Source organism: Lonchura striata, chromosome 14, assembly GCF_050655825.1.
Source record: "Lonchura striata isolate lonStrDom1 chromosome 14, ASM5065582v1, whole genome shotgun sequence".
Classification (NCBI taxonomy): domain Eukaryota; kingdom Metazoa; phylum Chordata; class Aves; order Passeriformes; family Estrildidae; genus Lonchura; species Lonchura striata.
The window spans coordinates 1,530,077-1,543,034 of NC_140716.1; the positions used below are offsets into that span (position 1 = coordinate 1,530,077).

The 12,958-nt window shown below is 53.3% G+C and overlaps 1 protein-coding gene across 1 annotated transcript; it reads right to left on the minus strand.

The window, feature by feature from the left end:
• Positions 1 to 546: 546 nt before the first annotated feature.
• NPW (neuropeptide W) lies at positions 547 to 4,019 on the minus strand. Its single transcript, XM_085592046.1, has 2 exons — positions 2,655 to 4,019; positions 547 to 942 (listed from the first exon to the last, which is right to left on the minus strand). The coding sequence occupies exons 1-2, from the start codon at positions 3,291 to 3,293 to the stop codon at positions 916 to 918; spliced, it is 666 nt and encodes a 221-aa protein (XP_085448172.1). The 5' UTR covers positions 3,294 to 4,019; the 3' UTR covers positions 547 to 915.
• Positions 4,020 to 12,958: the final 8,939 nt, after the last annotated feature.

The window sequence follows — 12,958 nt, forward strand, 5'->3', positions numbered from 1 at the left end:
CCTCAGAGCAGGGGGTTCATCTAAAAGGGGTGGAAACATTTCTTTTTGTCAAATTTCCTGCAAAATCCGCTGGCAGGTTAAAGCTCAGCAGTGCCAGACTCAGCCCCCAAACCTCAGTTTTCTCTAAATCCCAGATCCCAGCCGCTCCAACGCCCCTTCCCCACATGCTCCTGCCCAGCCCTGAGGCTTCTCCCTCTTTTAATGGGGATTGACATTTATTTCCATCAGTGGGAATATATAGAAATTAAACCCGAAAACACAAGCAGAGCAGTGAGGGCTCGCAGAGCTTTTGTACAGCCCAGTCAAGGAAATATCCCGAAATTTTGTCATCTGAGTTGGCACTTGGCCTGGCAGTGACTCCCCAACAGGCAGTAAAAGAGATTTACTGTAAAACTGCAGAAAAAATTGTGTCAAGGAATTAAATCATGTCAGAAAAATCTGGGAGTGACCCAACTGCTGACGTGTCTGCCCCGTGCAGAGCCAGATCAGGTTTTGCTCTCAAAAAAACCCCACCAAGACCCCCACAACAGCACCGGGAAGCCAAAGTTTCCTTTGATCACATCTCATTTTAATGAGGGCAGGTTCCGAGGAAGCGAACAGTACATGTTTCTATCCGATTGAAAACAAGCCAGTACAGAAATGTAAAAAAAATAAACAAAAATAAATATCTCCCCTGTTTCTTTCTCCCCGAGTTCACAGCACAAGGCTGACCTGGAAACGAGATGGATTTGCCGCTGCGGCTGGGCAGCGGCCGTGGGAAATCAGATTTTTTGGGATGTCACTGTCTGTGTGGTTTCAGAGAGGTCGGAGTACCCGGAGATCCGCCGAGGAGACCTTCCCTGCCAGCCAGGTGAGCAGGTCCCAGCCGGGGCAGCCAGGGCTCCTCTGGCACACGGAGCATCTCCCCCACGTCCGTCAGCGGCTCCGAGCCAGCGGGAAGAGCTGCAAGGAGAAGAGGGGTTGGATTATTTTGGAGCATCCAGCTCCAGCAGCACCTCCCTCCCCACGTGGGACCCCGTTTTCCCCCAGTGCCGTGTTGAAACCACAGCTCCATTCACAAGTTTCATTAAATCTCCTCCTCCACAGGCTCAGCTCTGACCTGCAGGTTCTCTTTTTGCCACCATTCATGCAGATAAACCCCACTCAGATAAACCCCACACAAATAAACCCCACTCAGACCCAAATTCTACATTTGGACCTGCCCACAGAGTTGCCAGTGGGATTTTGGCTGGGAAATCAGAGGGATGCAAGGGTGTACCCAGGTCAGAGCCTGCGGTGCCCAGGACAGCACAGACGTATCCAGGGCTGGGTTGACCTGTCTGGGCTTTCCCAAAATGATTCTTATCCCAGATTTCCTCCAAAAAAAATGAAGTGGGGGAGGAATACAGCTACATGTTTCAGGGGCTGATCCAACAGCTAAAAGCCTCGGTGGATTTCAGCTGGATGTTGGCTCCAGCTTTACATAAGAGGAAAGAAATGTAAAGCCTGGAGCTGGCCCCGAGGCAGTCCCACGCAGCCTGGATGAGCCCTGAGGGGCAGGAGAAGGGTCCTGAGCAGGGGAGGGCCATGCTGGGAGCATCTGGGCATCACCAGGCTGCCAGCCCCATGGACACCCCATGGACACCCCACAGACACCCCATGGACACCCCATGGACACCCCATGGATACCCCATGGATACCCCACAGACACCCCACGGATACCCCATGGACACCCCATGGATACCCCATGGACACCCCATGGACACCCCATGGACACCCTCGGGCACGGGCAGCTCGGTCCCTCAGAGTGCAGGGTTTGTGATGTACCAAAAATGCACAGAAATCCTACAGTCCTGGAACGGGTTGGGTTGGAAGGGACCTTAAAATCCCTCCAGTTCTGCCCCCTGCCATGGGCAGGACAACTTCCCCTACACGAGGTTGCTCCAAGTCCTGTCCAACCTGACCTTGCCCGCTTCATCCAGATCTGTTTGCGCCCTAAAGGCCAAGCGTAGCCCCTACAAACACGCACTTACCTGGTGCCACCCTCCAAAGTTCCCTGAACCCCAATTTCCTGATGAAACCCCTGCAAGGCTCCACACTCCCCGTGACCTGGTGACCCCCCAGCCCCCGGGGTGCCGCGGAGTGAGCGCACGGCTCCACACCCCGCACGGGGATCGCATCCCTCAAGCATCCCTGGAGCATCCCTGGAGCATCCCGGAGCATCCCGGAGCATCCCTCGAGCATCCCTGGAGCATCCCAGAGCATCCCAGAGCATCCCTCGAGCATCCCTGGAGCATCCCAGAGCATCCCGGAGCATCCCAGAGCATCCCGGAGCATCCCAGAGCATCCCAGAGCATCCCTGGAGCATCCCAGAGCATCCCTGGAGCATCCCAGAGCATCCCAGAGCATCCCTGGAGCATCCCAGAGCATCCCAGAGCATCCCTGGAGCATCCCAGAGCATCCCAGAGCATCCCGGAGCATCCCGGAGCATCCCAGAGCATCCCTGGAGCATCCCAGAGCATCCCTGGAGCATCCCAGAGCATCCCGGAGCATCCCGGAGCATCCCAGAGCATCCCAGAGCATCCCAGAGCATCCCAGAGCATCCCGGAGCACCGCGGACCGCCCGCTCCGCCCGGATCCCCCCGGATCCCCCCGGGCCCGCTCCGTCGCGTTACCTGGGGCTGGCGGGGCCCGGGCGGGGGCCGGGCGGGGGCCGGGCGGGGGCCGCCCCAGCCCCAGCCCCGCCGGAGCAGGCGCTGCAGGAGGCGGCCGGGGCCGGGCGGCGGCGGGGCCGGGCCGGCGGCCGGGGGGCTCTCCCCCGGGGACGGGGGGCTGTCCCCGCCGGAGGTGCCGGGATGCCGGAGGGGCTCTGCCGGCAGCTCCCGCCGCCAGAGGTAAGGAGAGCGGCGGACCCCCATCAGCAGCCCCGAGGCGCGACCCACCGTGTGGTACCGGGGGCTGGCGACGTGCTTGTACCAGGCGCCCGCCGGGGCGGCCGGCAGCATCAGCCCCAGCAGCACCAGGGCCCCCCAGGCGCCCCCCGACAGCTGTCCCCTCGCCATGGCGCAGGGCAGGCTGCGGGCAGGGCTGTGCCCGGCCCCGGGCACCCCAGCGACGGCTGCCCCGTGTCCGCGCCCCGCCGGTTTATAGCGCCGTCGGGAGGGGCCCCGCGGCTCCGCCCCGGCAGCCCCCGGCCTCCTCCCGCGGCAGCGCCCCCCGGGATGCCGGCACCCTCCGCATGGCCCTCCGAGCATCCTCGGAGCGTCCCCGAGCGTCTCCCTGCAAGCCGCAGCATCCCGCGCACCCCTGAGCATCCCCCCTTGTTGCCTTTAGCATCCTCCCCATGGCCCTGAGTATCCTCTGAGCATCCCGCTGAAACCCAGAGCAACCCGAGCGTCTGGGAGCATCCTCCTTCAGCATCGTCCTAATGGCCTCGAGCATCCTCTGGGCATTCCCCCGCAGCCTGGAGCATCCCAAGCATCCATCAGCATCCTCGCGTTGCCCGCGGTGAAGTGCTCAGGACATTTGCAGTGGCTTTGTCAGGCTGCTTGCCCTCCTCCTCTGCCACTCAGCTCTTCTTAAAGACCATATCACCATCAATTCTGCCTTTGCAGTCAGCTGATTTCACCCTCCCCAGATTCCTTAATGAAACTGAGCAGGTGAAGTTTATGCTCATCAGAGAGCAATTCCAGTTCCTCCTGTTTATTAGGGAACTTCTTGGCTTTATACGCTGAACTAGGACTAAATAATTTCTAGGGGTTTTTTTCAGGCCACACAGAAATTAAGTTTCATCTCAGCATTTTAGAATTATGGAATGGTTTGGTTTGGAAAGGACCTTAAAGCCCGTCCAGTCTAACCCCAACACCTTCCACTATCCCAGGCTGCTCTAAGCCCTGTCCAACCTGACCTTGGACACTTCCAGGGATGAGGCAGCCACAGCTGCTCTGGGCAGAGGTTGGAATTTCTCCTTGTGGATTTTATTTTAACATGGTCCAAAGGAATCCCATGCAGGCTGCTTCCCATCACTGGGACCCCCAGTCCTTTAGCATCCAGCCCCCTCTTCGTCCACCCAACAAGCACAAGTTCCCAGTGGAAACTTTGTCAGCCCAGCCTGCAGTTGCTGGTGTTCTGCACCTCTCCACTCTGGGGGATGTTTTCCCAGGCTCACACTGGGCACAGAGCCATGCTGAGGACCCCGTGGAGTGTGGGATCTCAGCCAAGCAACGTCCTGCTCCTGTAGGAACCAGCCCCTTGGCCTGGCAGGGATGGGCAATGTCAGTGTGGATTTTCCTCTTCTGAGAAGGATGGGAGTGAATGCAAATCCCAGTTGGCAAGAGGAGGATCCAGCCTTGTGTGAGAGGATGCTGGAAGTTATGTCTGTGCAGAGCACAGCTCCTTCCTGTAATGAACCAGAGCAGAGGCCAGCTCAGCCACAGCTCGAGTTCTTGGAAGCGCCCAGGTTTACAGTAAGGATGAGCCTGGCTCCCGTCTCACTCGGAGCCAATCCCTGCTGGATGGGCTATTTTTGTCACCCCTTGAGTGCTCTGGACATTGGAAGGGCCCCAGCACTTTCCTGTTTGCTGGAGCCATTAATGAATGGCAGCGGTACAGCGCATCCCCGGTCACCCGGCACGGGACACGCAGGGCTCCGCTCCCCCGGCTAAAGCCATGGCACTCCCTCCTCCCCACGAGGAAGGATCCATCAGGAAGCACCTGATGCTCCTCTTGGCTTGTTCTGCACCTGCCCTGTGCCCAAACAAAGGCAGGTTCAGCAGCTCCTGTTTCACTGCAGCCACGCTCCAGCGTGGGCTCAGCCTTCCCAGCCAGGAACAGAAGATTTTCTCATTCCCAGGGATCTGCCCGAAGTGTCTTTTCTGTGTGTTTTTGGTGTGACTTGGGTAACTTGTCACCCTGCTAAAGTCTCCATGAACTGAACTCTTTCCTCCTGGGAGTGATCCCTGCTGACAGCCAGCAGCTCTGTCTGCGAGGCACCGAGACCCTGGGGATACAGCACGGCCCCAGATCTCCAGCAGAGTGCACGTTTCCTCTCCCAGGAATTTTTAAATATCTTTCCAACGAAACAGCTGATAAGCAATTTGTCTTCTATTTATATTCTAAGTAAGTAAAGATAATTTTAGGATTCTTCTTCCCCTCGCAGAAGACGATGCTCCTCAAATACTGTAGCACGTCAGCGGGCACATGGCACCGTGCTGCTCCGGGGTGGGCTTGTGCCAGGAACTCCCCCAGAGGAGCAAAATCCTGCTTATTTTTGGGAGATAAAAAACTTCTGAGCAAGTCCTGGTTCCTATGGAAGTCTGGTACAGACTCACAGGAATGTGAGATCTCAGCCTCTCAGGTCATTTCCATAGCAGCAGGTGTTTGTCGACCCCGGGCAGGGTCCAGCTGACCCCAAGCCCTTTTTGGAAACCCCATTTTTATGTTTTTATTTAAACCCTCAGATTTTGACTCCAGCATCACATTTCCCAACCACACTGACACAGCTCCCAGTGCTGGGGTTCATCCCAGTGCTCGGATGAACCCTTAACGATGTCATTCCACATTTGCTGAGGGGAAGGGGAATGGGATCATCACTGAATCACAGAATCAATGGTTTGAGTTGGAAATGACCTTGAAAGCCATCCAGTCCCACCCCCTGCTGTGGGCAGGGACACCTTCCACCATCCTGAGTTGCTCCAAGCCCTGTCCAACCTGACCTTGAACACTTCCAGGGATGGGGCAGCCCCAGCTTCTCTGAGGAACCTAACCATAGGGATTTATCACATGGCTCTGCTACTCAAAGAATTTAAAGTTTTCTTCTTTTATTTTGGAACAAAATCACTCTTTTTGTAAGAGGAAGGCTCTGCTGCAACTCCCATCCTGCTGGATGCTCAGGTTCTCCAGAGGGTGCCTCCAATTTTTGCACTGCACCCACCATTTCCACCACAGCTCCAGGGCATGAACTGGGATTTCTGGAAAACATCCTGAGGGACCCCATGGCTGAGGGGAGAGAGGGGTGAGCAACTGGAGGCACCACATCTTCACCCCTGCAATAAACCCAGCTGAGCTCTCCAAAGAGCCTCTCCACCCGATTTCATTCCTGCTGTGCTCTCACCTCCCACCACACACATTACTGCAGCCACTCAGATTTGTGGCTTTGGAGAATGAGCTAAATGAATTTGATGTCCCAGAAAGAGGCACTTGAAAGCGAAACCGGTGAGGTTTAATGACAGCATTTTCCACATTTTTATGATAATGACTCTGGTATTTATTGGAAGGTTAGCAACTCAGCCGAGCAGGAAAACAAAGCAATCGGAGAGGCCAGCCCTGCCATGGAGCCTCTGCACTCTTGGGCATTAATGCCTGCTCTATTCATGACATTTTTTGGCCATTTGGGCTCTCCAGAATGTCCCTGTGGGAGTATGAGAGGATGGAGGTGACATCACTTGGATGAAGGGCAACAGAGCCTGCCCTCCTGCACTCTGCAAACTCATCCAACTCTGCTAATTGGGATCATCCTGTTCTTCAGGCTGGGAAACGGAGGCACACAAAACGTTCAGCACATTGCCAAAGACCTCCCAAGGAACAGAAGTTTGGCCCAAGGAACAGAAGTTTGGCCCAAGTAACTTGGAACCTGCTGCTCCAAGGGCCTTCACCTGGCCACTGCCTGCTCTGCCTTCCTGTGCAGGTTGGCCTTGGAGAGGTGGACACAAATCAGCCAAAAGCAGCTGCACCTCTTCGAAATCAGCTGGAGGCACAGAACTGAAGTTGGAGGTTGGAGAGGGATGAGTGTTGGTGCCCATGCCATGGCAGGCAGTGCCAGGCACTTCTCAAGGCCGGGCACAGCTGGTGCTGCCGTGAGGAGGGGACTTTCAGACAAGGTTGGAAGCTCAGCAGCTGAGCGAGCTGGGACTGCATGTCCCACTCACAACTGTGACATTTTTGTCACATTGTGTGAACACCCTGCTGCCCAGGTCGCTGCTCTGATTGCCCACTGCTCCATCTCTGCCCAGACACCAAATTCCTGCACTTCCCCTCCCTCCCCAGATTCACATCCCTGCTGCCTCCTGCATTTCTTCAACCTGGCAGTGAGCAAAGCCTTGATGGCAAGAAAAGGATATTCCCACACATGTGGCTCAGTAAATCCTGATGTTTTCCAACACCCGTCCCACTGCTGAGCTCCTGGGAATCAGAACAGTGTTTGTGTGGGGCTGGGATGAGGCACTCGGCCAGGGGGACCCACACAGCCTCGGTGCCTCAGGTGCTGTGGTGGCAGCACTCCAGAAAGCCCCAGCAATAACAACCTTTGCCATTTTCTTGCATCTCCAGCGTGTCCTTGTGTAACAAACTCGGATCATGGAGCAATTCCTGCCCCTGGTGATTCAGAACGTGATTAAACGCTATTTGTCTGTTCCTCTGAAATAAAGGAGCTGTAGTTGCTACAAACAAATTACGGTTTCAAGCTGTGAGGTAAAACACACCTTGACTCCTGAGAAAGCTGCTGCAGTCTTTGGTGGCTCTGAAGAGAAAGAGGAAACAACAAGGGGTGTTTCCTAATGTTGCAGATTTTGCTAAAGTGCACTAAATTAATTATTTGACTCCTAAGAAGCAACTCGTTCCCCACTATTTTTAGCCTCACACACTATTTTAAGAGGTTTTGTCTTCAGGGTCCAGTCACGTGGAAGTTAAACAGAAGGCAGTGAAGTCTCCAAAGGATAATAAACTATCTCAAATTACTTTGCTAATGGAACAAAGAGTACTGTAAATGTCACACAGGATAGAACAAGAGCAGGAGAAACCTTTACACGAAACAATGGATCCATTAACACAAAGGTAAGGGAAAAATCCCGCAGACTTGTGATACTTGTGCAGAGCTTCACGGAGCTGCTGCTCCAAGCCAAGGGAATCGGTTTCCTCACTTGGATTCTGTGCTGAGCTCACACCACAATCACCCACACTCTCAAGGCATTGATCCTTTAGGATTTCAAAGCCCTTTACAGACAAGAGCTAAGCTCCAGGTGAGTCAGTGGAATTATTTCTGCTTCAAACCCAGGTACAGAGAGGGAATCACTGAATCACTGATGGGAGACCAAAACCAAGCACAGGTCCAGACTCACCAAACCCACCGAAGGGTCCTCACCTCCAGCTTAATGAAGTTGTCCATCATCCTACAAGCTGCAGGAGCGACCCTTCACTCCTGAGGTGACTTAGCAGCTGGAGAACCCAGCTCTGGTGGGGCATATGTGGTGAGAGGATGGACTGTGAGACATCACTGCTCACCCTGCCCTGTATTTTGCCTCTCCTGCGCTTGGCAGAAGATCAAAAGTCTTCAAACACATCAAGGGCTGCAGCAGCAGCATCACAGCGTGGTTTGGGTGTGACATAACACCACCAAGGAACCATGATGAGAAATTCCCCACCATGTGGGATGCCAGTGCTGCCTGAGGAAAGCAGCAAAGACAAAAACTCTGAGAAGAAGGGAGAAAAGATGCCATGGGCTGCTATCTGACATGTGAGCAGATCCTCAGCCCCCTCCAGTCCATGAGTCAGGCTTTCTCCTGGAAGTAATTCCCAACCCCACCAGCGAGTTAATACCCAGATGTGTGAAGTGCAGAGTAAATTTGGCTCTGCTCTGCAGAGTTTGCTGTGAGGAGAAAGAGCTGAGAGATGAATCTTTCGTTTGACAGTCCTGAGATCTCTTAACCAAAGCCCACGCAACTCCCAAGAGCTCTTCTGTTTTCCTGAAATGTAATTAGCTGAGGCTCTCCAGTGCACACGTGGGAGATGGTTGGAGGGCTTGAAGGGGTAGATGAGAATAAATCTGCCTTCAGACAAATCTGCACAGGTTAAGGTTGGAAAAGTCCTCTAAGATGCCTCTCCTCATTCACCACTAACCCACATCCTCAAGTGCCACATCCACACATTTACAGAGCACGTCCAGCGATGGTGACTCCACCCCAGCCTGTGCCACGGCGTGACAACCTTTTCCATGGAGAAATTTTCCTGAAAATCCAACGTGAACCTCCCCTGGTGCAGCTTTGGATGAGGGCCTGGAGAGCAAGGACAAGGGAATGGCTTCCCACTGCCAGAGGGCTGGGTTAGATGGGATACTGGGAAGGAATTCTTGACTCAGAGGGTGGGGAGGGTGCCCAGAGAAGCTGTGGCTGCCCCGGCAGTGTCCAAGGCCAGGTTGGATGGGGCTTGGAGCACTCTGGGATAGTGGAAGGTGTTGGGGTTGGACTGGATGGGCTTTAAGGTCCCTTCCACCCCAAACCATTCCAGGATTTCATGCAATGAGGTACCTGTGAGAAGCCATTGCTCAGGGGCTGGCTGAGACTTATTTTCCTTAAAACGGTGACAAAATCATCACTTATAGCAGAAACTTCATCCAGTGAAGACAAATTTCCCTGTTCTGCACTGAGAGCCTTGGCTGCAAATGAGCAGCGTCGGCACCAAGCTGGGAATGGGAAATTAATCCAAGGCTTAACCTTTAGTTCTACACTTGGACAGGATCTCAGTGCTGAACTACAAATATTGGATCTGAGTCTCTGCTGAGTGGAATGAGTTTGTTGTGCTCATCTCCAGACTGATCAATTATTCCAAAGTGTATTTATTTATGATGAAATGATTGGAGAAGGGCCTTTTCCTGCAGTTATTATGGGATATTTAGTGAGTAAACATGGAAATCAACTATCCCAAGTGACAATATTAACCCCTTTTCTTGGGAAGGAAACATTCCCTGCCTGCCAACACACTGAACTAAGCACCAACTAAGATAATTAGAACCCAGCTAATTCTATAACATTTTATTTCTTTATGTTTTGGGGTCACACTCAGCGCTAAGATCCGGCTTTCATTTGCAATCACTAGAGAAATAAAACAGCATATTTAAATCATCAGCAAAGAATGATTCAATCCCTTCAAACAGGCTTATAAAAACCTCTCTGCACCACAAAATAAATTAATCTCAAGACATGACTCACAGGCACCAGCAGGATGGTTTTCCAGAAGGGTGAGGAGCTGGAAACAGGATTTGATCAAGTTTGAAGGTTTCAATGTTGGTTTTTTAGCATTTCTTTGTGCTGCTTGATGATGGTGGGAATGCCAGGAGAGTGGGAATATCTTGTGTGATGATGTCAAAATGGAACAGAGAGGGGTTTTTTTTTGGCATTTTACAGCTGTGGAAAGATGTGTCCAACTGCTGAAAAAGTCATGGTAGCAGCAGAGCTGCATTAGCAGGAGATGGAATCATGGAATCACAGAATCACTGAGGTTGGAACAGAGCTCCAACACCACTGAGTCCAACCACTGCCGAGGCCACCACAAACCCGTGTCCCCAAGTGCCACATCCAGGGATGGGGACTCCAAATTGCTGGACAGCCCTTTCCATGAAGGAATTGTCCCAGTATCCAACCTGAAGGTTCCCTGGTGCAGCCTGAGGCCGTGGTGCCATGGAAGGGCTGCTCCAGGCCTCTCTCTGCGGTGCTGTGGAGGAAGAGCAAGAGGCAGGAGTTAAGGACACCCAATTTTGGCAATGTCAATGTGCCAAAATCTGGGATCTGGGCTGGGCTGGCTCATCCCAGGGTGGATGTGGAGGTCAGGGATGGATCTGGCCTCCAGCCCGTGCTGGAAGGATCACAGATGAACTATAAGGTTCCTTCCAGCCCAGGTCATTCTATGATATCCTTACGTGGGCTTTGTTCCAAAGGAACTCCCTGGATCTGAGAAGTGAGGATGGGATCTGCCCTGGCAGAGCTGTTGGAGCTGGGGGAAGTTCACCTGCACCATGAAAGGACACAGAATCTTCAGTGGTTTCCCCTCCAGACCCTGATTATAACAAATATCATCCCAAAAGCAGAAAATGCCCCAGCTGAGGAGCTGCTGCCTGCCTGGTGAACAGCAGCACCAGGAACACCACAAGCTCCTGGGGGAAAACCACACTGCTGTGGACACACTGTGCAGGATCAGGGCTTTGGATCAGGTCCTTGGTGCTCCTGGGCTGGAAAACCACACTGCTGTGGACACACTGTGCAGGATCAGGGCTTTGGATCAGGTCCTTGGTGCTCCTGGGCTGGAAAACCACACTGCTGTGGACACACTGTGCAGGATCAGGGCTTTGGATCAGGTCCTTGGTGCTCCTGGGCTGGAAAACCACACTGCTGTGGACACACTGTGCAGGATCAGGGCTTTGGATCAGGTCCTTGGTGCTCCTGGGCTGGTGGGAAGTGATGCCACCAAGCAGAGCTGAACTCTGAAACACCCCAGCTCCTGCTGAGTGTCCGTGTCCCATTGTCCTGGCAGTGAGTAATGTCCCTCTCCATGCCAGCTCCTCAGGTGTGTTTATGATCCCGAGCCACGGTGTCACTCCCCAGCCAAGTGACACTCAGGGCAGCACATCGCTGCCAGCAGCCTCCAGCTCATTTCGTGCTAATTGCTCTCCAAAATTGGGTGATGCAGTTGGGGCGCAAAAACATTTTCAACAGTGTCATTAATTCGGGGAACATTTCCTGGAATAATTACAGCCAGCATCACCAGTCATTCCTAATTATTCCACGCAGCCCCACCCAAACACACTTCAGGGTTGATTAGCAAGACGTGTGTTATCCCACTCCACGCTCAAGAGGGATAAATGGGGCTCTCTAGGAGAAAGCAAATATCACCTGTTGTACCCAATGATCCAAATCGTTCAAATCCTTCATTATCTGCTCCCAAACACTTAACAAACCTATTACTTAATTTATTTGATGGCGCAGATGTCGTTAACCCAGGCTGGTGAACATCATGGGATATTTTAATGATCTGTTTGATGAGTTGCTTTGTCCTGAAATGATTGTTTGTGACTCAAAGGAAACTAAGAGCAACTTTTGACTGAAATGACAAGGAATTCAGGGAAGAGGAAGGAACCATAAAGGTGCTAATCAGATCTCAGGAAGACCCTAGGAATTCAGGAGGAATTTCATCAAGAACTGGCGTGACAGGACAAGGGGGAATGACTTCCCACTGCCAGAGGGAAGGGATGGATGGGATATTGGGAAGGAATTCCTCCCTGTGAGGGTGAGGAGGGGCTGGGATGGAATTCCCAGAGCAGCTGTGGCTGCCCCTGGGTTCCTGGGATTGTCCAGGGCCAGGCTGGACAGGGCTTAAAACACCAAGGGACAGTGGGAAGTGTCCCTGCCCATGGCAGGGGTGGCACTGGGTGGGTTTTGAGGTTCCTCCCCACCCAAACCATTCCAAGGTTTTATGACTCAGTGATCCTACGCTGTTCACTTTGCAGGGATCTGTGAAGAAAAAAGAGATGGGAGACAGCAAACTTGGAAAAGCTTCCTGTGTGTTCTTCTGCGCTGTCGCCAAAGAAGCTCTTATCTTTTTCTTTTTTATTTTTTCCCCACTTCCAGAGGAACATGGCTGCTGTTAAAGCACTTTTCCCTGCTCCTGGAGCACCCTCTCCTGTCCAAGCAGCAGCAATTCCCGCCTGTGCCTCGGGACGGAGGGGATAGTTTTAAGGCTTTTATTTCCCCCATCACCTCCCTCTTTTATTTTCCCCGTCACCTGGGGAAACGCACAGCTAGGTTATAAAATTTAAAATTAAATCAAGCGGCGGAGCTGGCTGATGAATCCATGGAGGGTCTGTTGGCACCCCAGGGATGGCGTTTGTACTGGGAAAACCCACATTGATCATCAGCAGGACACGGCAATGGGCTGAGATCCCCCGCGTCCCCACATCCAGAGGTGGCAGGAACGGCCCTGGGGTCTCCCATGTCCCCCAGACTGAGGTGCAGAGTCTGAGCTCCCCATGTCCCCACAGAGGTGCAGACTCTGAGCTCCCCATGTCCCCAAAACTGAGTGCAAAGTCTGAGCTCCCCATGTCCCACAGACTAAAATGCAGAGAATGATCCCCCATGTCCCCACAGAAGTGCAGAGTCTGAGCTCCCCATGTCCCCCAGAACTGAGGTGCAGAGTCTGAGCTCCCCATGTCCCCACA